We start from the raw sequence: 27,971 nt of genomic DNA, 5'->3' as shown, positions 1-27,971 counted from the left end.
AAGTTGAATCCTGATGAGGTCCCTTTATTAATGATTTACAGACAAAAATACACAGCTGAAAAGAGAGGGAAGTAGGACTGAACTAACCCTGGGATATCTGCAGGCATGTCTGGAAAGCTGGTTTGCATTGCTGACTTTGAGGAGTATGCTGCAAAATTCCTCCCCAAATCAGTGTATGATTATTACCGCTCTGGAGCAGATGACCAAGAAACACTAGCAGATAATGTAGCAGCATTTTCAAGGTAGGAGGAGGATTTGAGGCTGGGGTGGGATGCAGGGGGTGTAAATTCTGCTTTCTCAGTAGATGTGATGCAATATGAGATTTCTGTGTGAACAAAACTCAATTTTTCTGCAACTTCTTTCTTTTTGAGCAAAAAAATACACTTACAGAATTCATTTGGTGAACAATCGTCTCCTCTTCCAGTCCTTCACCTGATATTTTCTGTCCAAAAGCAGTCCCTAAAAACCATTAGCATCTTTTTAGCTTTAGCTGTGTTTTGTTTCACTTGTTAACATCAATTCTCTTTGGATCCAATATTTAATCAGCTGATGAAGCTGTGATTTCTACATTGGGGGCTATAATGCAAAGAAGGGATTCTTATGGTGGGGTTGTACCTTTCAGGTCTGGAGTCAGTTTTGCCTTTTCCTCTTTCTTCCCAACCTGGATTATAGAATCATAGAATACTTAGGGTTGGAAAGGACCTTAAAATCATCAAGTTCCAACCCCCTGCCATGGGCAGGGACACCTCACACTAAACCATGTCACCCAAGGCTCTGTCCAACCTGGCCTTGAACACTGCCAGGGATGGAGCATTCACAGCCTGCCTGGGCAACCCATTCCAGTGCCTCACCACCCTCACAGGAAAGAATTTCCTCCTTATATCCAATCTAAACTTCCCCTGTTTAAGTTTGAACCCGTTACCCCTTGTCCTATCACTACAGTCCCTAATGAAGAGTCCCTCTCCAGCATCCCTATAGGCCCCCTTCAGATACTGGAAGGCTGCTCTGAGGTCTCCAGGCTGAACAGCCCCAACTTTCTCAGCCTGTCTTTACACGGGAGGTGCTCCAGTCCCCTGATCATCCTCATGGCCCTTCTCTGGACTTGTTCCAACAGTTCCATGTCCTTTTTATGGTGAGGACACCAGAACTGCACACAATACTCCAGGTGAGCTCTGATGAGAGCAGGGTAGAGGGGCAGGATCACTTCCTTCGACCTGCTGGTCACGCTCCTTTTGATGCAGCCCAGGATACGGTTGCTTTCTGGGCTGTGAGCGCACACTGAAGCCGGCCCATGTTCATTTTCTCATCAACCAACACCCCCAAGTCTTTCTCTGCAGGGCTGCTCTGAATCTCTTCTCTGCCCAACCTGTAGCTGTGCCTGGGATTTCTGGGATTAGTACACAGTCTCCCCTTCTAAGTGCTTGTGCAGCACTGTGGGATCAGAGCTGCATCCCCTAGCAGACAGGAGCTGCATATCCCAGCTCTGGAGCGAGCCGTGAAAGGCAGGGCTCAGTCCTGGGTGGCCAAACTGTGCTGAGGGGGGAGTCCAGCAGAAGCTCAGCACTTCACCAGGAAATGCTGTAAATGATGGGAATTATGACAAACCAGTTTTCACTTAGACTGAGCCCCTGAACTGTTGTAAAAACCTGGGCTCGGGTCAGCCTTTGTCTCAAGCATAAGGTCAACACAAATTCAGTCAGCATTTGCTGTCAGATTCAGTAGAAGACGGTCAAAGCTCACATTGGTTCCCCATCCTCTTCATCCCCACTACTGCTCAGCCCCCAGAGCATCAGCCTGAGCACTGCAGAGGGAAGAAGGTGGCTGGCGTCTGGTGGCCTCAGCCCAGCTGAGCCCAGTTGAGCTACTTCAACCCATGTTGACTTCTCTTTCCTTCAGTTGCTGTGTTGGTGCCGACATTTAACCCCCTGCATTTGCTTTGCTAATCCCTGAAAGCTTTGTCTTTAATCCCTCTGAGCCTAATAAACCAAAACAGGAGGTTTCTGATTTATCTTTGGTCTTTCTCCATCCCCACTTTGCTTTTCTGCTGCAGAGCAGCAATCCTGTTCACTGCTGGTTGCCTTTCCACAGGCTGTGAGCAATTCAGCTGGAAATGCCTCACCACTTTAGGGCTGTAGAAACTTGGTGGTAATTCATTCAGGTGGATTTCAAAGGTCAGATTCCAGAAACCAGCTTGGAATCTTAATTTTAAGGACACATATAGAAAAGCTTTGTAATGTCAGGCAAAAAAGAAAACTAATCTCCACTGTGACCGCTCATTAGAGACCTCATAGCTCAGTGCAGCAGCTGCCATCATGGAGCGGGAATCCCTCAAGCTGCTCAAAAACACAAGCCAAGAGACTGCTCTGGCTTTGAGGAGTGAGTAGGAGCAGGAAGGGATGTAGTAGTGCTTATCTAATCTTATTTTTTTAGTTTAGTTTTTAATGCTTCCAGATGCTGCTATGATGTTACTTGTCCTCATAAAACCAAAATGAGATGTTAAGGAAAGGATGCTCAAAGGAAGTGCTCTGAAGCAATAAATTACAAGTAGTGAACTTTTTACTACTAACTGCTAGAGCTAATCCTGATTAAGTTGGATCTAAACTGCCCAGAGACAGGCTCTCAACAAGCTGGGTACGTCCACTTGCTGTGTTGGTATTAGCAGAGCTAGATGTTCATGGTGGGATAAGAGCAGCTCTGCTTTGAAGCTGTTTCCCACCACAGGGGCCAGTTCCTCTCATGATACTGACTCATCATACTCTCATGATACTCATGAGACTGCCTTGCATCAGACTGGTCACCTGTGGGGTTCAGGCTTACCTCATCTGGCATCTTCTACCCTGTTTTCAATAGGAGCCTCCAGTTTTAGGCATTCAGAACTGTGGAGCTTGCAGGCAGCCTGGAGATGAAGTAGATATCAATCCGCAGTGCCTTGAGCAGGCTGAGACACTCTAAATTTGCCAGGTCCTGGTGTGACTGAAAGGCCCTTGATGCTGGGTTCCTGCTCCACAGCAGTGAAGGTAGGAGGGGGGTGGGAGCTGTGTTCCTGTCTTTGCTCCCCCTCCTTTTGTGTATTTGTCATAAAGAAAACGAGATCTCATTTCCTCAGGAGCTTTGTGCCATTTAAACATCTTCCAAAAGGCAGTTAATAAAATCTGAAAGACTTGACAATGGGTTTACTCTATTAAATCATCAAAGAACTGAACTTGCTGACAGCTAAAGAGAGAGGTTATGGGGTAGAAATGCTGAAGTCAAAGCTTTGCTTGTTACCTTTCCATTGCTCTACATCCACATCTCACTCTCAGTGCCCACCAAAGCACAGGAAAGCATGGTGATGTGCTGATGGTCACCCAGCAGATCAGTGGGAGCCTGAAGCCCAGCTCCCCTGGTAAAACACATGGTCCCCTTCCTTCTGCAGGGCCTGCACAGCTCTCCCCTTGATGATGGGCATCACAGCTGGAGTCATCTGCTGGGGCTTGCCAGCTTTGATGATAAGAAGTGGAAAGGATGCAGGGCTTCATGGATAAATGGGCTCTTTTATCTGTCTATAGCCAGAGGGAAATGATAGTAAAAGTGGTCAGAGTTTAGAAACAGCCCTTATGTAGCACTCAGAAATGTAAGTTAAATGATTCTCAACGTTTCTAGTACCTTCCTGTACCCATCTGAAGTATTTCCATGAAGCCCTTGTGTGCACTTGCTGCCTGCAGCCGGATGGACCTTCCTCTGCAAAGGTGACCCCCTGTAATGAGCTTGTGAACCTCTTAGGAGGCACGTTGGGCACTGGGCTCCATGGACTGTATGTCAATAGCTACAGTGGTTCCCACTTGTCCCTGCTGAGGCACAACATGGCATGGTGGCTTCCTGGTTTCTGAGCATTGGATGCTGCCAGTAACGGTTCATTAGAGCGTGGTTGCAATGGCTTCCTGGCAGCACATCTAGAAAAGGTGGAGCCCTGGTATGAAGCCTTTATAGTGTTTTGGTTTATAACCAAAAAATATACATATAATATATATATTATATATAATGTATATATAATACATATAAAATATGTAATATATATAATGTATATATAATAGATATATTACAGAGACCTGCTTGACAAAAGCAACTTCTGCAATCTTTTGTTCTTTGATGCTGTTGGGAGAAGCCCAGCCTGACTGTGAGGGATGCAGGACTGCTGCTCGCTCTGACTCTCACGTAGTCCCTCTGCAAGTTACTGGTTTTCTTCCCTGTTCCTGAGCACGACCTGTGGGTAAATAGAAAGTAAGATGGACTTTACACCCCAAGCCACAGAGATCACAAAGTCAGATGACTCTGTCACAGAAACAAATAAGTTCAGCTTCATTTCCCATTGATTTCCACTGCCAGAAGCCAAGCTGCAGCCTGATTGAAAGCATTTACAGTTTATTTAAGTATTTGCAGATATATGTGTAAATGTTTGTGTTTACATAGGAAAGAAAGCACCAAGTGATCAGGAGCATGAATTGTTAGCCTGTACCTTTTTGGTATGGGCTGTGTTCACCCAAGATGATTTGAGTGAACAAGACTGCTGGGATGGATTGTATTTGGGGGGCAAATCAGTGTTGGGTTTGTATATGAGCTGTTTATATTTTTGGCAACTGAATGGTTGTATTCATAGAGAAATAGATTATTATTAGGAACTAATCTAGCAAATGAATGGTTGTGTTGATGGATGCTGTAATATTTCTTGCCAGTGCAGCTTTTGGAGCAGTGCAATTTGTTTTCATTAGAGATGTCCCTGCCCGCGGCAGGGGGGTTGTAACTGGATGATCTTAAGCTCCTTTCCAACCCAAACCATTCTGTGATTCTATTAACTGAATATCCTGGCATTTGTCAGCACAGGAGCTCAAAGCACTTTGAACCTGTAATCAGACTCCAGAGTATGAAATGGCTCCAAAAGGCCAGTGTTTAAGATGAGGTTAACACCAGGTACAGTAATTCTCCCCCAGCTTCCAGTTCTTCTGGGACTGAGGAAAGAGCTGGAGCTCACATATTAACATTGGTGTGCTCCTGCTAAGGCCAGAAAATCATCTTTTACTCATATTGGAGATGGTGCTGGCATAAGTGAGGCACTAAGACAAGAAAAGATGATCTGGGATGTCGGAGCACACATTACTCTCTATGGCATCTGACTGCATTCACCTTGCATTTGCTCTGCATCCCAAACCACTATGTGTCCTTCCAGCCCCATGCTGTCTGGCAGTTACTTTTCACTCTCAAGTTGTCAAGGAAGCGAGGGGCTTGAATGGAGAACAGATTTAATGACAAGGTCAGGATGCCTTTAGCTTGATGGCACTGAAGGAATCAATCTGAAATCTCCCCTCAGCATGTTAATGCAGGTGGATGTCTGTGTGTGTAGGAACATGTTCCTGCTAATCCACCTTGACATGTACTGCCTCCCCGGTGGCCTTTGGAGAAGATCTGTTTTGTTGTCATGGTCTTCAGTGACAGCACCGGTGCGTGTCCTCTGCAAACACATCGTGTTCTAGCTCGGTGTTAAGGGTGTTCCAATGACTGGGCACATAAATAATTGAAATATTGGCTAAAAAAGGAAGGCTGTGAATGCGATTGGGGTCAAACATGCGCATGAAGTTGTAGGGGGGAAGAAAAGAAAAGGAATGCTTGTGATAATAAGTTAGATTGCCGCAATGTCTTTCACCTTGGACAAAAAGAGTCGCTGTGTGGATGGCAAGAGAGTTTTCAGGGAGAGAAAATTGATCTTCCTCAGGCAAAAGGAGGTGTTGGTTACCATGGCACAGTGCTGGGGGCATCTGCCCCTTGCCGCACGGGAAGGCAGCAAAGTGGGTTGGAGTTGGGATGGAGACTGCATCCTCTCCCAGGCACACTGCTCGTGATGCGGCAGGAAGGGATGGCTTGGTAGGGGCTCAGAAAGAAACAAGAAGAGCTGCTTGGAAAAGGGGTGTGGTTTGAAAATGTCATTTTTCACAGCTGAAAGGCATTTGGGCAAGCAGTGAGTGCTTCCCTCTCACCCAATTGTAGATAACCTCAGTCAGAAGTCAATCTGATTTCTTTGAGCATGGAGGGGGGAAAAAACCACCCCAAGACACTAATCCCTCCCATTCCCTTTCATCCTGCTTCTAAAACAGCATTTAGCTGAGGTTGCCTAAATCAGGGGTGCTCACTGCCTTCCCCATGCTGTGGCATCGCCCTGCTTCCACCTGGGAAGAAAGGTGCATCCACTTGAGATAGCTGATTGCAGCACCTGAGTGTGAACCAGGCTGGATAAAAAAGGGGGTGATGAGATGAGGATGACTACAAAAATGCAGGTTTGTTATGGGATACCCAGGGAACATTTTCACTCACAGGCTCAATTGTGTTTGGCAGCAGAACGAACGGTGCTCTGGTTACTTGGGAATACAGCCCTCAGGGTTTGCTTGTGGCTGTTAAGGGCCTTTCCCTAGGGAGTGTCCAGAAAATGCCTCACGTGTCCATTAAACTCACAGCTGCAGACACCCCTGTTCCCAAAGCAAGGTCAGGTTTTCATTCAAGAGTATAATACTGAGGTGGTATTTTCGTGAGACCTAGTAAATACTCAGTTACAAGTATCGCTTGATGTTGGTCAAGAGGATGCAACCTGATAAGGTGCAAGGGGAAGAGAAGCCACAGAAGACATTGGAAGAGACATTTACATTAAACATTTGAGGCTCATGTGCCTGAGGACCCCAAAAAGCTCCTAGATGGAGTAATTTGATGGCACATAATGGTGAGTGGGAAGGATGCTGCTTGAAACAGCATCATTTTTCTTGCACACTCTATTGGGAGGATTTTTGTTCCTTGTGTTGCCTTTCCCAGCTAAAAGATGCCTTGGAGCTGAGAGAAAGCCTTTGGAATGAGAACTAGGAAGAAAGGGGGGAGGAAAAAGTCATATTTTCTTAGTCCCACCCTCCCCTGCGAAACAACAAGCCCATACAATAGCATGAAAACAAGCCTGAGGAGGCATACTTGCAGTGTGTGTCTTGGCATTGAATGATACAGCTGACTCCCACAGACACACATCTCCTTCCAAGCATCATAACTATCTGCCTCTTCCCTGGGGAGTGCTTCCTGGAGAGCTGGCATGGCCCTGTGCTCTTGGGTCTCATCCTGGCTCTGCCCCAGGCTTCTTGTGGAAACATCTCTTGATCTTTCTATGAAATGAAGAGATTCTGCCTTGTCTTCTTCTCCTTTCCAGCTTATCAGTTTGCTATGTGAGCGTGAGCTGACCACCGCTCGCTTTTGGAGCAGTCTGAGGGTAACGGTGCTTCTGGTTGCTGTATCTATCCTAATAGTAATGTCAGTCTAGTGCTGAGCAGGTAGAGGTTCAGCAGTACTGGAGCTTAAGTTTTTGGTTACTTTCTGTAATGAAGATTCAATGGCCATCAGATTGCTTCCAAAGGGAGAGATTCCTTTGTGAGAGATGGATGTGCACCCTGCTACTGCCTGTACGGTGTTTGGCCTGGTGCACTGCACGCCCCTGTGCAGAGGCAACCCCTGCTATTGCACACCCTCTTGTGGCTTGTAGCAACAGTGGCTTGGATGTACAGCATCACCTGGATGGGGAGAAGAAGATGCAGTTTTACAGGGATCCCCAAGGCAACCCTATTAATAAAGGGTTGGATATTGCAATATCATCTAATTGAGCCCATAAGAGAGATTTCGATCCTCTTGTAGTGATGTTGTGTGGGGTCAAAGAAGGGATAAATTTCTGTGTATGCAAGCACGCGATGTCCAGCCGGACTGCAATAAATCGTATTTAAGTGTGGGTTTGTTTTGGTGTCAGCTTCTGTTTGTACCCAGGTTGAAGACCCCAGGGGAGAATCAAGCCCAGCTCTGGGCTCATGTGGTTTCTGGTGGGACACGCTGAAGGCAAAGCATGGTTGGGAAGGGTTGAGCCAATGCTGGGCCACATCATTCAAGGGCTAGATTGTAATTTGCGCTGTTGGGAAAGCAGTTGTGCTGCTTGGTCTATTCCTGCACCAAATTACAGTGCCCACATTTGGTCTTTTCCTGGAAGTCTGGAGTCCCTGCGGCACGTCCCAGGGATTATGTCCATAGTGGCTGGGGACTGCTGGGGACAGGACCTCTCCAAGCAAAGCAGCTCGGTGTCTGTGCCAGCAGAGATGTGGTGCCGTGGATTTCCACACCCCCTGAGCTGGGGGAAGTCAGGGCAGCCACCCTGGCCACCAGTGTCCCATGTGGCAGCTTGTTTCTGAGTAGTCTCACTACTGAGACTCATAGCACGGGGACAGGGAGGGCTAAGTGTGCTGGCCAGGCTGGTTTTATACCTAAATCCTGTGTCTTTTGGCTCCCTAGTCCATAGAAGGAATAATTGAGGGAGGCTGGTGACTTCTGTTTCTGCACACCCTCTGCCATACAGATCTGCCCTGAGGCTTTTGAGGAGGCTGAGACTTACCATGAACCTGAATATTTTGCAGCTCCTGTCTTGTCTTTCAAATGATACCAGCCAATAGTGTTCAAAGGCTCTTCATGGCCATGGCTTTCACCCTCCATGGGCTTTCATCCCTCCTGCTTTGTGTATTCTGTGGGTCCTGCTGCAGCTCTGGGTCACTCAATGAAGTTCTGCTCTAGCACTATCACAGCTTTCACCATCTTCCTCCTGACAGCAGGAAACATCTGCTCTAGCCCATTAGGAACTGTACATAACCCCAGTGATGCTTTTTATCCTCCTCTATTGTGTCAGGTGGAAGCTGTACCCCCGTGTGCTCAGGGACGTGTCAGTGATGGACCTGTCCACCTCGGTGCTGGGGCAGAGGATCAGCATGCCAGTCTGTGTCGGAGCCACCGCTATGCAGCGCATGGCTCATGCTGATGGAGAGACAGCAACTGCTAAAGGTGAGCAAAGGCAAAGCCCCCTGCACCAAGGCAGAGATGAGCAGAGTGATGCTGGGCTGCTGGCTGTGAAGCCTGGTTGGGTTTCTTGATGCTGTGGCCAGGATGGGTTTGAGCTGCTGCTCAGAGTAATCTGTTGATTTTTGGTTGTTTCTTTCCATTGACTGTTTTGTGTGGAGGCTCTCTTTCATTATGGAACAGAGAGGAGAAATGCAGTGTGTAAGAAGGGAATCATTTGTAACATAGAAAATTGAAAGCTGCATCTATCTACCTATCTTTCTCTACATTCTATGAATATAACTCTATATATTGTCACAGCAACATCCTTCTTGTTGCAGCACTGATTCTAGAAATTGCTTATCTGGGAAATACACTTCATAGAATCCCAGAATGGTTTGTGTTGGAAGGGACCTTAAAGTTCATCCAGTTCCAATGCCTGCCACAGGCAGGGACACCTTCCACTAGAGCAGCTTGCTCCAAGCCCCGTCCAACCTGGCCTTGAGCACTGCCAGGGATGGAGCAGCCACAGCTTCTCTGGGCCAGTGCCTCACCACTCTCATAGTGAAGAACTTCTGCCTAATGTCTAATCTGAGCCTTGTTTTAATCTAAGTCCTTGTTTTGAAAAGAGCTCTTTGAGAGCATCCTGGAGAACCAGTGAGATAAGGGCCTCTGAGGGCTAGATGCTGCAGAAAGGTGTTGCCTAAAAGGCTGCAAGAAATGGGCCGATAACCACAATTCAGATGTGAAACTGCTTCCTGCTCCTTTAACCAGATGCAGAATGACACGAAGCATAAGGAAGAGGCCACAGGGTATGCCTGTTGCATGGGAACAGCACGGTGCTGTGCATGTCAGTGCTCTAGCGCTGAATGAGAAGGGGTGTAAAGCCTAAATGAGCAATATTAAAAGCAGTTAATAAATCCTGTGCGTGGCTGAGCTGTTCCTCTGACAGCGTTTCCACGAGCAATGCAGCAAATGATGGTGTGAAGAAAGTCTCATTACCTGCCCTGCAGTGGGAGCTGTTCCCAATAGCCATTCAAAAGCCCCATGCACCGTGATGGGCAGCACAACTCCAGCAGCAATCTCTGTAAAAGCACAATTCTCCCTTCTCATAGTATGTTTGGACACGTTTTTTCCCTCTTCCCAAGAGGTTCATTAGGAAGCCCAAGATATTTTCCCTGTTGTATGTGCCGCCGTGTTCCACACGATGGAGCTCGAATACCTTGAATTGGTTTGTGAAGTGGCATCTGGTGGCGCTTTGGCTGTTCTTGTGCGTGATTTCTGGCCCAGGTTATGCTGGGAGGGAACTCTGAAGCATTCTACTGTTCAGTACGAACGTCTTCATGCAATGTTAAGAGTCAGATTTGAAACGCACAAATTCCAGGATGTTCCTTAGCAAAACTTCTCACCAATGGCACAGCCCAGCCACGTTTTAAGGCATAAATCCACAATGACGTATGAAGTCAAGTGGTACGATGAGGCTGACTACGGGGCTGAGTTATGTGGTAGATAAGTTTGGAACTTCCTGGCTTTTGTGCACTTATATTTTCATATTTTAAGGTAGGATTATTTCATTTAATGTGTTTGGGGTTTCCAGCTGGGAGAGCTTGGTGAACCGGCAATGGTTTGAATGAAGCATCGAATAAATTGTCTATTGGAGCTGGTAAACTTTTCTTTGCTTTCAGAGTTGACAGTAATTCAAGTCACAGCTTCTGCATTGCAGCAGTGCTTCTTGTAGCAAAAACATGCTTCAGTTTTGTGCTCTGTTAGAGGTGGAGTGGGGTGTTCAGTGCCAAGCGTTTGGTTTGACCTTCTAAGATGACAGGGATTAGCCATAAATTACACATTTGGCTGAAAGGTTCCCTTAAACTTGGGACATTTGGGATCAGGGGGTTTGAAACATCCAACTTGTCTTAAACTGTGATACTGCTGAAATATAAGCGAGCAGTTTGTTGGTTGCTTTGTGATTTACACAAGCTGGAAGTCTGATCCATAGCCTTGTGGCTTTTGCAAAACCCAGTGTACTTCATAAGCTTGGCTCTTAGCTCAGGTGTGTAGGAAGCGACATATGGTGGTGCCTCTGCTGTTATGATAATCCTGGAAAAGGATCCACGTTTCATAGAATCATAGAATGGTTTGGGTTGGAAGGGCCTGTAAAGCTCATCCAGTCCCAACCCTCTTCCTCTTTGTATTGTGAGACTGACTCCTGGTCCTGCCAAGGAATTCCCTTCAGTAACAGAGTTTTGCTTTAAACTCTCTGCTCTTCCAGCAGCTTTGCCCACATGTGGCAGCACAAATGTTCTCTCTAGGGACAAGAGCATCTTATGGAGTCTCTCATTAGGTAGAAGTCCCAGTCCCCACTTTGGGGCAAGGAGTTTTGGCAGCTCACTCCAGCTGGGGGGAGCTGCTCCTCCTCAAGGGATGCTCTCCCGCAGTGACCAAGCTGGTAGAGAGGGATGTGCATCTTACCAAAACAGGGCAAAGTGTGGCAGCTCCCCTTAAACACACCTTCATTGACAATTCTGTTTCATTAGTAAAGGACCTTTTTTGGGGTAAAACTGTTCAATTGTAAGTTTAAAAGCGCTGGTGACAAGCCATCTAACACAGCACAACTCATTCCAAAGGTTATCTAACTCCACTCTGAGCAGAATAAGCTGTAGCCCTGGTCAGAACATGCACAGCTTCAAATCCAGATGTTGGATTTAGTTATACTTCTGTTTGCTACATATAAAATAGCAAAAAGAAAAGCTATTGTCCATATAGGCTGTAATGAGGTTGCTCCTCAGTTCCCTTTGATGTATACAAGTGGAACAGGAGACCCCATGGAGGAAGCTCTCTTGTCCTTGACACGATTTCATGGCCCTTGGCGGTTGTCCCACTTTTCCCAGCTCTGTCTTCAAGGACATTCCCAAGCATTTTAGTTATAATTCATCACTTTATATTGCAATTTCCCAAAGAATGGATTTTCTGTTCAGTAGAAACTGAAAAATTGGGAGGAAAATTGTTTTGGATTCACTGAAATGTTTAATATGATCCCAAACACAAAGGTTTATTTCATTTTCCTATTAATGCTTTTCACCATAGCTCTGTTTTGAGACAAAAATGTTAGCTCAGCAGAAAACATTTCCATGTTGAAAATATCCACACATGACATTTTGACTTAGGTGAATTTTTGTTGTCCTTCCCACTCCAATTTCGACCTCCTTAACTAAAAATATTCGCCAAATTTGATGAATAATCTGAGCCACCATTAAAGAGCAAAGGGCTGCTCCCTAAACACTTTGCAACAGGGCTCTTCTGATTCTACACGAGTTAGTTTTTTCTTGCTTGTCCATCAAAAGATTCACTATTCATTTGCCATCCCAACTTCATTCTGTGTGATCCCTGTGTTGTCTCAGAATCGTAGAATCACAGAACAGTTTGGGTTGGAAGGGACCTTCAAAGCTCATCTGGTCCAACCCTCCTGCAATGAGCAGGGATATCTCCAACTAGATCAGGTTGTCCAGAACCACATCCAGCCTGGCCTTGAATGTCCCCAGGGATGGGGTATCCACCACCTCTCTGGGCAACCTGTGCCAGTGTTTTACCACCCTCATTGTAAAGAATTTCTTCCTCACACCCAGCCTGGATCTCCCCTCTTTTAGTTTAAAACCATCACCCCTTGTCCTAGAACAGGCCCTGATACAAAGTTTCTCCCCATCTTTCTTATAGGCCCCTCTTAAGAACTGAAAGGCTGCAATAAGGTCTCCCTGGAGTCTTCTGTTCAGGCAGCACTGCCTGCAAGTGTTTCTGTAAATAGGACCTGCTTTCAGGAACACCAAAGCAGAATCTCTTGTACCAGCTGCTCAGCAAGAAATAGCAACTTTCTGAAGCCTTAATCAGTGATAAGCAGATTTGTAGCCCTTTCTTACTGAGATTTCTATTCTGATTATGCTGCTGCTCATTACACACTGCTATCTCACTGACCCATCACCTCATGTTCTTGTGGTTTAGCCCAGAAGCAGTATTGCAATACCCGACTTCTGTGACTTGCTGAAGGTCAGGTGGAACAACCTGACTGCTTTCTTGGCCTGAGCTTTTGAAAGCTTTGACTGGGGGTTGCTCAGATGTGACATTTTGATGTTTACCACTCTGCAGTTGCTCCTAGATAACTTTCTGAGTTCCTGCTGATGCAAGAAGGGTTTCACCATCACCTCCAATGTGACGGCACCATTTGCTTTGCCAAATGGAGAACAGGAACATTGACTGAAAAGCTTTTTAGTTGAGTTACTGGCAGCTTTATTTCCACTAGAAAGGAACACCTTTGTTCTTTTGGCTCTTAACAGACTTATAATGTGCTTCTTGTTTGCTCTGATGCTGTTGAGCAATGAGCAGTTTCCTTGTGCTCATTGCACATGCCTGAGACTACGAAGGAGGGATTTTGCAATCTGCTGCTATTGGTGCTCAGCCACAGTGAAAATAGCAGGACTTTGTACCCATGTTTCATAGAATCCCAGACTGGTTTAGGTTGGAAGGGACCTAAAAGTTCACCCAGTTCAACCCTCTGCCATGGGCAGGGACACTCCACTAGAGCAGGTTGCTTCGAGCCCCTGTGTCCAATCTGGCCTTGAACACTGCCAGGGATGGGGCAGCCACAGCTTCTCTGGGCACCCCGTGCCAGCACCTCAGCACCCTCATAGTGAATAACTTCTTCCTAATGTCTATTCTCTGTCTCTCCTCTGTTAGGTTAAAGCCATTCCCCCTTGTCCTGATTTCTTGTAAGCCCTTCTCCAGAGTTCTTGTCAGCCCCTTTACATATTGGAAGGCTGTTCACCTTATGTATTGGAAGGTGTCCCCTTAAGGAGCCTTTTCCTCTCCAGGCTGAATAAGCCCAGCTCTCTCAGCCTGTCCTCACAGGAGAGTTTCACTGCTACCCATGTGCTGTTCCCCAGAAATGTTAATTTTAAGGTATGGCTACTTGAGAGTCCTTGAGGGGACAATGTTCACGTGGGACAAAATAGCCTGGAGTGACCTGGCCCTAACTCCCCCCAGAGACCATCATGGCCAGGGGACTTTCTGATGCAAGTGTACACAGGCAGTCTGGCCCAACAGCCCTCCTCAGACCAGCCAGATCCATCCTGGCCACGTGTATCTTTCCTGCTGCCTCCAGCCTTCCCGCACAGCTGACACAATGCCTTGTGTCAACACAAGGATCATAGGCACAACTCACACGCAGTGTTTTGTAAGGGGTGAGTGAGGAAAGGCCAGGCAGGGGATTTCTCAGCCAAGCGTGGTTCGTCAAGAGAGAAATGTTGAGTACTTTAAACAAGTCTGTTTCTTAGGAGATGCAGCTCCAAGAACGTAGCTACTAGCTTGAGAAATACCACCGTACCAAAAGGACATCACTCTGGTTCCAAGTAATGTCCTCTGACCCCTAACCTGGGGGCAGTGGATTCACTGATGGATTCAGGAAGAATGACCACAGTGGGACAGTCAGGCTGCATGCTTCTGAGATGTCCCTTAAAGGGAAATGATGGGAATTTGCACACTTAGAGAAAAATAGGAAGTTCCCCTTCCCATACAAGGTAACCTGGATAAATATGCAAGACGTGGGCTCTTCTCCAGTGGTCTCCCATGAAATATGTTGCTGCTGGGTTGCCCACAGGGACAAACTCTATACCTTCCTAAACCAGTTAGCGAAGTGATGTCCTATCAGATTAGACTGAGGTTTCAGGATGAAAAAGGGGCTAAAAAAGATTATCACTCTGTTCTCCTGTGGATTCCCAAGCAGGTCCTGTCCCATGATCTGCTTGATTTGTTGCTATGTAAGATACTTCATCTGAGCTCTCTAAGAACGAGGAAAGCCCCATCCTATTGAGGTCTGTGTTCCATGGTGAGAAGGTATGACCTTGCTCGTGGCTTCCCTGGGCTAAGTGGAAGGAGGTACCAGTGGGGCTGAGAAACTTCCTTTACACATGGAACAAAGGCTGTGAAGCTTCCCCTTGCTGGGAACCCCAATTCTAGCTGCATCTGGCCCTGAAACAAGGTGGAGAACAAAGAGCTCAAAGCTTTATCATCCTGACATGGAAAAGTTCCCCAGCCTCTTGTATGTGGCTACTGCCATGGCCTCTGCACTATCACTGACCTCAGTGAGAGCCTGAGGTGTGCGCAAAGGCAAATGTATGCTTTGGGCAATGCTTTGGGTTAAAAGACCGACCGCGGAGGGGGGAAGGAAAAAAAGGACTAAAAGCAATCTGAAATGGCATGAGGAAAGGCTGGTTTACAAAAATCCAATGTTTAAACTCTGGCAAATGTCACACATTGCTGCAAGAGCATCCTGTGGGAATACGGATCTAGTAGTACTGATTTACAATAATAAACAGAGGTATTTGCAGCACCCCAAACTTGAAGTGTAAAATATGGTTGCTGGAGGAAATGAATTGCTTCTGTTTTCTTCCACTGCACCTAATATGCAAGAAGTGGAGGATATTTTTAGCAAAACCTGGTTTGAAGTAGGAAGACAAAATAGAACCTGGCAACGCTTCAGGCCGATGTATCAAGTGTTTGAAAACCTAGAAAACTGTCAAAATAAGCTTTGAAATGATCAAGATGAAGCACAGATCAACCAAACCTGGAATCTCTAAAGCTTGGAAAGCTTCTGTGTGTGTGAACTTTGCATTTGACCACATGGATCCAAGCTACACGTGTTGAGCTGGCGCTGGACCAGATTGATAACTACAGGGCAGGGGAATGCTGTGAGTGTGCCTTCGTGACGGTGCCATAACCCAGTCTGGGATGCTTGAACTCTGATTGAACCAAACCACTTAAATCTAATCTTAAATGAGATGAAAGCATTATTTTTCCATTGCTACGTATGCAGTTGAAAGAGTACGGTGCTCTACTGTGTTTTAAACCTTTTGTTCACCCAGTAGATTTTACTGTGTAGTTCCTATTCTGATTTTTGCTGCTTGTGTCCATAGGGCTATTGAGGTTGAGGATAAAAGGAAGAATAGAAATAAATGGCTACCCAAAGGCAGATTGAACCATAACATTTCCCCCTTATCTGATCTAAGGGGTTTGCAATTGCTGGGTTAGCAACTCTGTCTCTCATTCATGAACTTGTATTTGACAGAGCAACAGGAATGCGGATCCCTTGTTTCTTAGCATCACTTGATGGACTGGATTTAGCAAATGACTTCAGGATTTGCAATAACCCACCACAGCTGATTTTAACAAGACTTTAGAATCACAGAATCAAGTAGGTTGGAAAAGACCTTTAAGATTATCAAGTCCAACTGTTCCCCAGCACTGCCAAGGCCACCACTAGCCCATGGCACTGAGGCCTCGTCTCCATGGTGTGTGAACACTTGCAGGGACGGTGACTGCAGTCCTGCCCTGGGCAGCCTGTGCCAATGCCTGAGCACCCTCTGGGGAAGGAATTGTTCCTCAGCTCCATCTAAACCTGCCCTGGTGCAGCTTGTCCTATTACTTGTTACTTGGGAGAAGAGACTAGCCACCTCCTGGCTCCATCTTCCTTTCAGGTAGCTGTAGAGAGAAGGGCATTCAGTCAGCATGGGTTATTCAGCAGCAGCTCATTTCTGTGGACTTAATCTGGGAGAGGGAACTATTTTCAGTAATTTTAAGGGAAGGAATGAAAAGGCTGCAATGCAGAGTTTTGGGTCATTGCTTCTGTATTTGCAGTGATTGAAAGCTGCCTGGTGGCCCTGGGAGGGTGTAACCAATTTGTTTGAATAAGCTGTTCATAAGTTTCCACTCTAAGAGACTTGTAATCCTTATTTAATAAAATGTTGTCATAAAGACCACTTTTTAATTCCTCGATGGGCTGGAGATGACGTTTAGAAACAGAGCTCCATTTACATTACAAATATGCATACTGCGGTAGACCAAGAAAAATACGGCTTTCTATGATATTTTTGAGTTTTACAGTGTGTTTTCCTTTATTTTACATTAAGTGACAGATTACTCCAAGAAGAATAAGTAATAGATTCATAACGATATGGCTGTATGAGGTTAGCTGGTTTGCGGTGCAGCCTGGGCTGGAAATCACCTCCAGGGATGTGGCCAGCACAGAGCCTCTGGCTGCTTGACCCCCTCTGGGATTGTTCAGTGACATTTAACCATGGGGCTGGCTGCCCATGTCTTGGGAGTGATTCCATTCCACAGCCTTTCGAAGGTAAAGGAGAGGCCAAAACACACTGGGCATGAGCAGCCATTGCTTTGGCTTCATTGGAGACTTCAGAGACCACTTTTCTATTGTACGTACTCATCTCTCTGCTTACTTTTGGGGTATTCTGGATGGAGACTGTCACTTGGGGTGTGTTTACCCCACTCCTGTGAGATAAGAACTTCTCCTTTTTATCAGCAGAAGTGTTAACTTTGTGTATGGGATCCCACAGTGGATGTGGGTTCCTCTCCTTCAGGCCATGAGACAGAGCAAAAGTGTTCAAGCAAAGAACAGTGGAGCTTCACCCTCAAGTCTTTAAATAAGGTTGTCTGTTGGACTGTGTCCTCCTGTTTTATTAAGCCCTGAAACTCCCTATAGGGATGAAAACAGGCATTTACTAGAACAGCACTTCAAGAAACATAGGTTTAATGCTAGTAAACATTTTGGGGGTGGGACAAAGCAGCCAAAATGTGGTGATCAGAATGCTTCAGGAGGGTGTGTATGTGATGGTGGTGAGGAGCACTGAAGAGCAATGTTGAGAATGACAGATCCAAAACACCAATCAGCAGCAACGTGGCAGTGCTGAGAAAGCTGGAAGCTTTAATTCCATATATTTTTTTATTTCTTTAGATCATTTAAAACTGTGCATGTAGGTCCTTAAACTTACATGCCAAAATGCCTGACAAACAGTAGCCAGATACTCGGGGCTTACAAACAGGCTCCCCTTAGGATAAAGAATCATTAATATAGGTTAGGCTTAGTTTGATTATAATATCTCTTATTTCCAGCATTGAAGTAGGCATCATCCCACTGTGCAGATGGCAGTCACTAGGAATTTGCCTTTAAACATAGAGAATAAAACAGAGAAGGCTCACAGCAGCCCGCCGCTGTTAGTAACTGCTATCAGTGCAGTTACTAACAGTCCCCCCTGCAAGGCTGGAAGCACATTAACACTGAGGAAGGCAGTGTGAGATCACAAACACTGAGATGCTCTGATGAGCCAAGTACTCCTGCTTAGAGAAGCTTGAATAATCTCAAATGTAACCTTGTATTCCTTCTTCCAGCTTGCCAAGCCATGGGGACAGGGATGATGCTGAGCTCCTGGGCCACCTCTTCCATTGAAGAAGTGGCTGAAGCAGCTCCATCCGGCCTTCGCTGGCTGCAGCTCTATGTGTACAAGGACCGGGAGGTTACCAAATCCCTTGTGAAGCGTGCGGAGCGAGCAGGATACAAAGGGATCTTCGTGACGGTGGACACGCCGTTCCTCGGCAGGCGCTTCGATGACGTGCGCAACAAGTTCCAGCTCCCTCCCCACCTCAGGTAAATGTTCACTGGTGAGATGTGGGAGATGGGCATGTGGTTCAGGTTAGAAAGGTCTCAAAGCTCATCCAGTTCCAAACCCCTGCCATGGGCAGGGACACTTTCCGCTAGAGCAGGTTGATCCAAGCCCCATCCAACCTGGTCTCGAGCACTGCCAGGGATGGGGCAGCCACAGCTCCTCTATGCTCAAGTGCTGGCACAGTGTTAGCAGCCACAGGCTGGCTGGAAAAGTATGGAGTGGATGGGATATCCAGGACTTGGGTTTACAATATAGAGCTAAAAGTCTTGTGAGTATCTTGCAAGTAAGTCTTGGTAGTGACCGCAGTCAGCCTCAGCATGTATTGAGAGTGCTGTGTTTGCCTTATTCAGAGCCTGAGAATGAATACAAGAATGGAAGGAAAAAGCCCCAAAGGATAACTGAACATATTTTGAAACAGATTAACTTTGATTTGAGTCCAGGTTTTGAATATTATAAATGGATCTGAAATGCTCTTCCTATGTCTCCTAAGACTGTCATGCTATACTATATACTTACTATACATACCGTGTAGAGCAAGAAATATAATACCACATCCTGAGGTCTGTCTTCTTTTTCATAATATTTAAATGGAAGGTAACCATGGGACTCTGCAATCAATCTGATTCTTCACCTCACAGGCAAGAAAACCTCCAGAGCCTTGGGGTGTTGGATCTGCCAGTATGCTGGGACTTGAAGCATAGATGGTATGATGAAATTTGACAGAGCAAGCTTATCTCTGTCTATGATTTCTGTGTTTAAGTATAGTCTTATGAGGAAAGCATCATAAAACAAAATATCCCTCATACATCTAATGTTAAAATGTAGCATGCTGGTATGTGTATGCCCCATGTAGTAATTCTGCTATAGATCTGTGATCGACAAAACACTGTCGATAACACTGTCATTTCACCTAAAAAAGTCTTCTTTTAGGGGCAGCACCGTTTTAATGTGTGAGGTTAAAGAGATTTTGAATGCGAGTCAACCCAGAAATGTTTAAGTAATAGAGCATTTCTGAACCCCTTTGACCCAACCTGACCAAACCCTAACAAGGTTTTGTTTGAGTGAACCACATTAAATCACACAAAGTTGGAGTAACCTTTGAAGGTTCTAATGAATCCCTTCAGGTTTCAGAGTGACGCTTGGGCAGTGTTTTGTTGCCGAGCCGGCGGTGGAACTCTCCTCCGCTCAGTTATGTGATAACTTTTTCTTGGCTTCAGGTTTTCAACAAAGTTCTCAAAGCAACAACAAGGTGCCATTGTGCTCGGAAACGTATGTAAGGCAACATTCATCCAAGTGTTGATCTGCATTTCACAGGCCAAGAAAAACAACAGTTATTTATATAATCTTATCCACGGTTCTGTTTTCCTCTGGGCACCCCACCTTCCACAAACCAACAGCTGAAAAGCTGGATCTTGCTGAGAGCCCTTTCTCATTTTCTTCTGGGCCTGGAGCTGAACAGAAAAGCTTGTTGCAGGCATGAAATCAGCACTGAAACCAGCCAGTTTCCAGGCACAAACCCCAGCACATGTCCCAGAATGTGGAATATGAGCATAAAACAGCACAATGTGGAACAAGAGAGTTTCCAAAGAACAGAGCGGTCAGCCTCGTGTGGGACATGGGTGTCCTTGGTACTACTGGTGTTGCTCATGGTGGTTTAATGCTTGTGAGCACTTGGAGCTGCTTCAGCTTTCTAATACAAGCACTGCCTGAATTACTTTATTTACCCTCCTTTTCCTGCTTTGTGTAGCAAGTCTGTGAAGTCTTTGGTGCAGGGGCTGTCCCTTACCATTCGTTTCTAGAACCTGTGAGATTGATTTGGTGCTAAAAAGCAAATAATAGCTAATGTTTTCATATGAACTTAATTTCCACCCCTCCTACATTCTACAAGGAAACATGCAAAAAAGAAAACATGAGAGGAACTGGCTGGATGCTGTCAGAGATGAAAATTCAGAATTCTTTGCAAAGCTTCATTCTGATCCACCTAATTCATGGAGCTTAACAAAATTTCCCTCCCTCCTTCTCCTTTCCACCTACCCAATCCCTTATTCCTCCAGCAGCTGAAACCCCTGGATTTGGGGGGTAAAAAAGCAAAACCCAAAACAAACCCAACTTTTCTGCACGACAGCAAAGGGGATTTTTGCTGGTGAGTACAGCTGAACCTCTACTTTTCAGTGGGTCCTGGGTTGTGGCAAGCAAGATTGATGTTATCTTCTTAAATCCAGCCTGTACTGCTTTAGGGTCTGAATGTCCCACAACCTCTGGTGCATTTCTCCTGGCAGACACTGTTGTTCCTGTTTTATGACAGGGGACTGAGGCAAAAGGAGTGGCAAAGTGTCATGCTCAAAAGTCGCATGGGAGGACAGAACCTTGAGCCCACATTAGTGCTCTTACTGTTGACTTTTCCTCCTGGTTGTGGATTTGATGCTGAACCTTTAGATTTTGGACTTCATCCCGTTTCTTTTGGAAGCACCAGGACAGTTGCCTTGGGCTGGAGAGAGCTGTACCAATGGTACCAACGGCTTTGCCAGCCAAAGGTTTTGGCTTACTAAAGACTGTGATCTGACATGCTCCTGCCCTGCCATACAGCAAACCTTTAACACAGCTAAACTGAATGCTGGCATTAGGCACTGATTCATGGCTACAGTGAACCTTTCTCAGCCTGTTTTTCTATGTATTTTGTCATTTAGATTGAAGAACTTCTCCAGCAGTGACCTGGCATTCTCCTCAGGGAAAGACTTTGGAGAAAACAGTGGATTGGCTGTGTATGTAGCTGAGGCAATCGATGCAAGTGTCAACTGGGAAGACATCAAATGGCTTCGAGGGCTGACCTCACTGCCTATTGTCGCAAAAGGAATCCTCAGGGGTGTGTAGCTCTGCTGCTTCCTGTGGGGTAGGCGAGGTGCCCCTTTGCACAGGGAAGGGAAAGTGCTGCTGCTGGGCAAGTTTCTGTAGAATTGCTTAGAACTGCATTACTTTTAAGTGGAAAGCATCCACTTCCCTGATACGGAATATGGTGGGATCTACATTTGTATTTCTGTGCTGTGTTAAATGGAAGATGTACCAAAAGAGACTCAAAACAAGCAGAAGTAAAAAAAACCTTCTCCATGCATGGTTAGGAACCCAGCAACAAAGACACTTGCAGAAGCAGCTGCTTAAATAAGTACCAGATGGTTTGTATGGCTGTGCTACAGGGTGTATTTACCTTGATGTTCTATAGGTAAGGACCAGAGCTTACTAAACGTGTAAGTTGGTCAGCTGGCATGGCATCAGTTATGTCTGAAATCAGACGCAACCAGGAAGATGGAACTTGCTCTGTTGGTTGTGCCTGTAAACTCTATATACAACTTCAAGGAAAGCTGGATTTCCATTCTGTCAAAAGAGCATTTAGCACAGTGTAGTGGTTTCATTAAGTATGGATTATTGTTGTAATCATGCCAATAATTTTGCCTTGGAGAAAGTCATTCAGCAAAGTAAATTTCTTTGTGATGAGTTCCAGAATGTGGTGGAGAAAATAAAGGCTTGCAACTGAAGAGGCTGCTAATCCAAAGCACTCAAATGTTCTGCTCCCACATTTCAAACTACTTTTCTGGTCTTCTTTCTTAGAGATAAAACTTTTCTCTGTGTTGAGATGGGGCTTTGGAAGGGTGAAGCCCTAAAGTGGCTTTGCATTACCTGGCAATGTGTTTTTTAGTGATGCCAAACTTTCCTTCATCATGGTGTCAATGCTCCCAGTTATGGAAGGGCATATTGTGCCTCTTTGTTTTCCAGCTGACGATGCTAAAGAAGCGGTAAAGATTGGGGTAAATGGTATCCTGGTGTCAAATCATGGGGCACGCCAACTTGATGGGGTCCCTGCAACTGTAAGTACTGGTGCTGATATACACCAGTAGTCTCTGGTTCTCTCTACCTTTTGGCTTCTTATTTGCTTCTCTGAACACATGGTAGCTGGAAGAAAAACCTGTAAATATGTGATATATGCCTTAACCCACAAACAGTAATCTTCCTCCTCTTCTCTATGTATGTCATATCATACTCTGTTTGTCAGACACAGCCTCCCCTTGGTCAGATCAGACAGTAAAACATAGGAGGGTTGATGTGTGCCTGTTTCTTCAAGCTACCTGAGCACCCTGTCCTTGGCTGCAGCACCCTGCATGGAAACCTAGAGCAGTTTCAGACAGAGCATTACTGTCAGTTAAAGCTTTAGAAACTGGAAATACTTTAAGGATTTTCTTTTCCAGTCTCCTCATCCATTTCTCCTTTCTTATCCTTTTCTGAAAACCCCTTGTTGCCATCTGCAGCACATCGAAGGTTGTTTTTTCCCTTTAATATTCTTCAGAGGCTTCTAAAAAATTACAGGGTTAAAGAACAGCTAAAGGCAGAATGAAACTCTCCCTTTTTCTCTTTTCAAACATTTTTACCTTTGGAAAAGGTACAGAGTGGTTAAATTACGTTATTTTTTCCCTTTCCTTTTCCTTGTCATGCTACCCCGTGCCTTTTCCAAAGGTGAAAGGGATTTGAGAAGTCCTCATCTGGCAAAACAGAAAGAAGTAAAGGAAAATGAAAAAGTATGTGTTCAGGCTGAAGGAAAACCCTCAAAATTCCAGTCATCACTCATCTTGCTCCGTTTGGTGTGGGAAAGCTGCATAAGTAAAAAGAGAATGAAAGGGAGGAGAATCAAAGCCTGGTTGCGACTGTTTCAGTATTCCTAATGTGTCCTTGATGAAAAACCTCCTGTTTTCCATGATGGTTCTCTGAAGGGAGAGGGGGACAGGTAAACCCTTTTTCAATGCTGAGAGCACAAAGCCTTATCTGCTCATCCCCGCTGTCCCACTGGCATGTTCCCCCTGCAGTGCCCAGCACACTTCTCTCTGCTCTCTCGTCAAGGACTAGATGTATCCTTGAATCTATCCTCAGGCATGGATTTCCCCAGCTGTTTTCCTTCAACCATTGACTTTCAGAGGTCTTCTCATATACCCAGTGATCATCTGGTTGTGTTGGCTGGTTCTTCAGCACCCAAGCCCTGCATTGGGAAGCCAAATGCCAGCACAAATGGTTTTCTAAATGGTTAATGAAGTTGAGGCATTGACCTCTGAGTTGAGGCATTATGCTCCGAGATGCTCTTGCCTGGCTGTCTCCAACTACTCCGAGGGATCAGTAGGAAAAAAGACTTCCTGATGTCAGGAATTCTCCAGTTTCAAAAGAAAGACTGAGATTTTTCTTTTTCAGATATGATTTAGTGCTGTTGGAGAGTTGCAGCTATTCAGCACCACATACCTTAAGGGGAACTGAATTTTCAGAGTGTGGGTCCCTAAACCTTCTGAAATGAAATTTTATCTTCATCTTCTGTTCTCTTTATCTTCTTATCACCTTCTGAGCATATATTCCCCAATTTCAATTAGAGTATTTGAAAATCTTGGGCAAGTCTATATATGAGCTAATCCAACAGGGAGGATGTATAAGGATGTTAAAAATGTTATTTTGAGGAATGAGAAAGCTCAAGAAACATGATTTTTTTTTGCCAAAATCAGTAGAACATTCTGTTCAAACTATCTGTTATGAGATGTTCCTTTGCAACACCACAGAGCAGGGGAGAAGGCACTATTAAAGCTGATGTATTCACTGGATTTCATCGTACAAAGACACTACTTCTCACAATGGAAATATCTGGAAAGATCATGCTAAATGTTTCTGCTTTAAAACCATAATAATTTGCTTTAATTCCATGGCTTTTCAGAACGTGAGCTGAACTCAAGCTAGTTAATATTTCCAGTGTCCAGTTACACATTGAGGAAATCGATGTTTTAATTATGGTTTGCATCATACTTTAGCTATTACAGCACTTAATGTCGGTACGGTTTGTCAGGATGTAGAAAGTGGTCTCTGTATATGGAAATAGATCCCAAATATGTTTGGCAAAGAGAGCAAAACCAAAGGGAGGGGAAAAAAATCACAGCAAGTGCCAAACTTCAAGAAAATGTTAATCCAAATCTAAAAACAAACTGCACTTTCAAGTCTTCCCCCCATCATCTCCTGGTCATTTTTCATCCATTAGAAAGGAAATGAATTACATCCGTCTTTAAAAGACGTGAATTTGTGGGCCTTTTGTCTTACTACCACACACTGTTTCCAGTCTCCTTAGCATTTGGCTTCCAGTGTTGCGTCTTTCCTGATTTTCATGGATGGGAACTATTTAGGCATTATGGGAACAGTTGCCCTGTAACTAATGCTTGAGGTTTGAATTCAAGAGGCTCATCTCTTCATTGGGACCTCTTGCCTGGTGTGAACATGTTGCTTAACTCCCTTGTCACTTGTAACTTAGGAACAGTAAAAATCCTTTCCACCCTTAACTTTTATCACTACTGTAGGGGATTAGAAGAGCTCAGTGAAAGTAATATACAAGTGCAGTAAAAGAAAGCATTTCCCACCTAGATAAAAATTCAGAGGAAAGCTGGCTTTTTTCCTCTTATGATGAAGTCTCCTCTAGATTTTCAAAAGGAATAATACATTCATTAAAATTTTTAAGCCAACTCTAAGTTCTTTAGGGCACATCTTTCTCTTCCTCCATGTCTTTGGGTACAATACCTGCCTCTGGGCTCCTGGATGCTTGCTGATCCTTAGTATAAATGAATAATAAATGTAAACAAGAAAGCAAAGATGGTTATTTAAAGGTGACAGTGATTCACTTTCATCCCCAAGCTGATGAACACTGGATGTTTGGGGTGGGGGTGGGGGGTAATACAAAGAAAAGGCCTCTCTGCTTGCTGTTTCTTATATACTTCACATGTATCTGATACTGGCTTATGTCACACACATGTCATAGGATCAGATGGCCATTTTATGTGACCCTGCTGATTCTCATTCTATTTATGTGACTCTCCAAATAAATTTGACCTTTGTGTACATCTGCTAACTTGCTAAGTCACTGCTGTTCTTCAATGCAAAGCTGTGCTATTTGTGCATATAGTTAGGCATGCAACTGCTCATTTAACTTCTTTAAAGCTCGGATCATGTATGTAAGAATTCATTCACAAAATAAATAGGAAGCAGACAAGCTGTATTCCTGTTTTACTCTTTCAGATTGATGTCTTGCCTGAAATCGTTGAGGCTGTGGAGGGGAAGGTGGAGGTGTTCCTAGACGGTGGTGTAAGAAAAGGCACAGACGTTCTCAAAGCACTTGCTCTTGGTGCCAGAGCTGTGTTCATTGGAAGACCTCTCATCTGGGGCTTGGTTTATCAAGTAAGTCAGAAAAACCTCAATTTTATGTGTTTGTAGATATCTAGACTCCCTGTTTAAGCTCAGTGTATGCACAAATGTGTATGTGTGTGCACATAGGAGTGCGTGTGTGATGGTACCCGAGTGTGTCCGTGTGTATCCAGACCATCTGATTTAAAATTTGCTATGACAAGTACTCAGGAGTTACAGTTGTGCATGAAACTTCGTTGGCTCAGTATGCATGTCTGTATTTACACACGTGAGCTATATGTACACATAATAGTACATATTGTCTCCTAATCTCTTAGGGTGAAGAAGGAGCAAAAGAGGTTCTCCAGATGCTGAAGGAAGAGTTTCGCCTGGCAATGGCACTGACAGGTGAGACATCAGTGTTTCCCCTCAGTAATCACACTTTCTTATTGCTTTTATTTGCCCTTGGCAAGATGCTATAGTAACTTACACAAAGGAGATGGAAATGTTTGCAGTATAAACAGGTTAGTCTATGGAGAATTGGGAAGAAGACTTGTTATCCCTGTCTTATAGATGGGACCTGAGCAGGTAAGCTAATAGCGATAAAAGATCTTTTTCACAAGGAGAGCAATACATCCATAGAAAAGTAGTGGAAAATCCTCAGTCGCTAAGGGGTGGATTTCATCTGACAGAATGTAGATTTCTATAGGGCAGGAAAAGAAAAGGCACAGAGTAGGATGGAAAAGCAGGGCTTTCAACTGATATGTAACTTCCACTCCAGGGTGCCGGAGAGTAGAAGAAATCGGCAGGACGCTGATACGAAGACATCAAGTATTGTCTTCCAAGATTTAGGTCTGAAGATTATTGCCTAGTGTCTTGCCTGTTGTACGGAAAGTGGGCTACCAGATAAAAAGCAACTGTGTTCACTCTTTGGGCTTCATCCTGCAATCCTGACTGAGAAGAAGTGGTCTGTAGGAGACGACTTGCTGAAGAATGTGCTTAACGCAAATGTTACAGGTGTTTCTGTATTCTCTTAGGGTCCTAAGGAAAACTGCTCTACTGGGAGTTGTGATTAAAGATGGGCCTTTATAGAAGACCAATATAGAAACTTCAAGGTGTTTTGCATCAAACCTAGTATTAACTTACATGCCTGGAAGTAACTCCGATGTTAAAGTGAAACTATAAACTGTTTGACAGCAAACCACTATCAAAATGGAGAAATTTAAAATGTGAAAGATAGTTCTTGCTTACTGTTAGAGAAACTACACTGTAGATTGTGGAGATTAAATCTTGCTTGCTTGTGGACATAGTGTCATTTCCCTAAACACTATATGCTATTACTTACAACTAAGAGTCCTCTAAGCTCCTACTGCCTACATGCTTAGAAAGAACTGAATAGCAAAGCAAAATTAGGGAAATTCTGCTATTTAAGTGACATAAAGCCCCTCTGCAACGAGACAATGTTACACATGTACATCAGGTCTAGGTCAGCCTCTTGGCTGGTGCAAACCCTTGCAGCCCTATTGCCTTCAGCAAACTGCACCAACTGCACCCAGCTGAAGCTGTGAGTCCGGTTTTCACCTGGATTCATTTGCTGACAGTGGCAAGTGAAGGCTGATGCTACCTGGGAGATTTTGTAGGATTTGCAGCCATGTGCAAAGGAGGAACTTGAATAATTGAGGCATTAACCCTTCACTTGGGAAGATCCTAGTGGCCCTACTCAGTTTCCATGAACACCCTTCAGACAGATAAATCTTAGTGTTACTCACTCTGTTTATGATGTGGATACAGAGACAGGCAGGATCTGCTGAACAATCCAAATCCCCACTGAATTCAGGAGAAATTTTGCCCTGTAAAAGGGTACCTTCATACTACAGAGTGACCTTTCCTTAAGTGAGCAAGCAGGCAGAGGAGGTAAGACTCTACTAATCTCCTCTTGGGTAAAACTAAGGGTGGCTCTTCATGTGTCTCACTTCTGCTGCAGGTATAGCAATGTTACTGGAAGCAGGCAGAGGCCACTGCAGGAAGGTTTTGAAAATCTTATTGTGGAAATTCAGTGTTCATTTCTAAGGAGGAATAAAAGAAACCCCAAAAGCCTTGGTTTCATTGTTCACTGTCACTGACATCACTGGCTCCACCGTTTGTTTCCCATCAGTGTCAGAAGGCCTCATGTGTTCTGACTCTCCCTTTTTGCTCTGTTTGACATATCCCTTACCGAGCTTTAGAGGCAGCTTTGTAATAAAATGATGGAATATTATAATGTGAACTAAAGCTGGGGCTGGAACTCAGAAAGGGGAGAAAACCCAAAAGGCCACATGCTTGCCCTCCAGTTGTAAAATCCATACTCTTATTTACTGCAGAATGCAGTGTGTTGTGTGAGGGTTGCGTAGCAACAAAATAAAGTTTATCTCTGTAAGGAAA

General features: G+C 44.8%; 1 protein-coding gene across 1 annotated transcript; it reads left to right on the top strand.

Annotated features, from left to right (window-relative positions):
* The first annotated feature begins 46 nt into the window (after nt 1–46).
* HAO1 (hydroxyacid oxidase 1) lies at nt 47–27,971 on the top strand. The gene is made up of 8 exons (XM_062610184.1): nt 47–242; nt 8,720–8,871; nt 18,094–18,349; nt 21,056–21,231; nt 22,137–22,228; nt 25,446–25,604; nt 25,889–25,958; nt 26,332–27,971. The coding sequence occupies exons 1-8, from the start codon at nt 106–108 to the stop codon at nt 26,400–26,402; spliced, it is 1,113 nt and encodes a 370-aa protein (XP_062466168.1). The 5' UTR covers nt 47–105; the 3' UTR covers nt 26,403–27,971.

This window comes from Pezoporus occidentalis, unplaced genomic scaffold (assembly GCF_034315485.1).
Source record: "Pezoporus occidentalis ecotype Australia unplaced genomic scaffold, CSIRO_AGI_Poc_V1 ctg10, whole genome shotgun sequence".
Taxonomy (NCBI): Eukaryota; Metazoa; Chordata; class Aves; order Psittaciformes; family Psittacidae; genus Pezoporus; species Pezoporus occidentalis.
The sequence above is the reverse complement of the archived record's forward strand: the minus strand, read 5'-3'. Positions and strand labels throughout refer to the sequence as shown.

Coding starts and splice junctions, on each gene's coding strand:
- HAO1 (XM_062610184.1), top strand. CDS start 106: ATGTCTGGAAAGCTGGTTTGCATTGCTGACTTTGAGGAGTATGCTGCA. Junction 243..8,719: donor AATGTAGCAGCATTTTCAAG/GTAGGAGGAGGA, acceptor CTATTGTGTCAG/GTGGAAGCTGTACCCCCGTG. Junction 21,232..22,136: donor CGCAAAAGGAATCCTCAGGG/GTGTGTAGCTCT, acceptor TTTGTTTTCCAG/CTGACGATGCTAAAGAAGCG.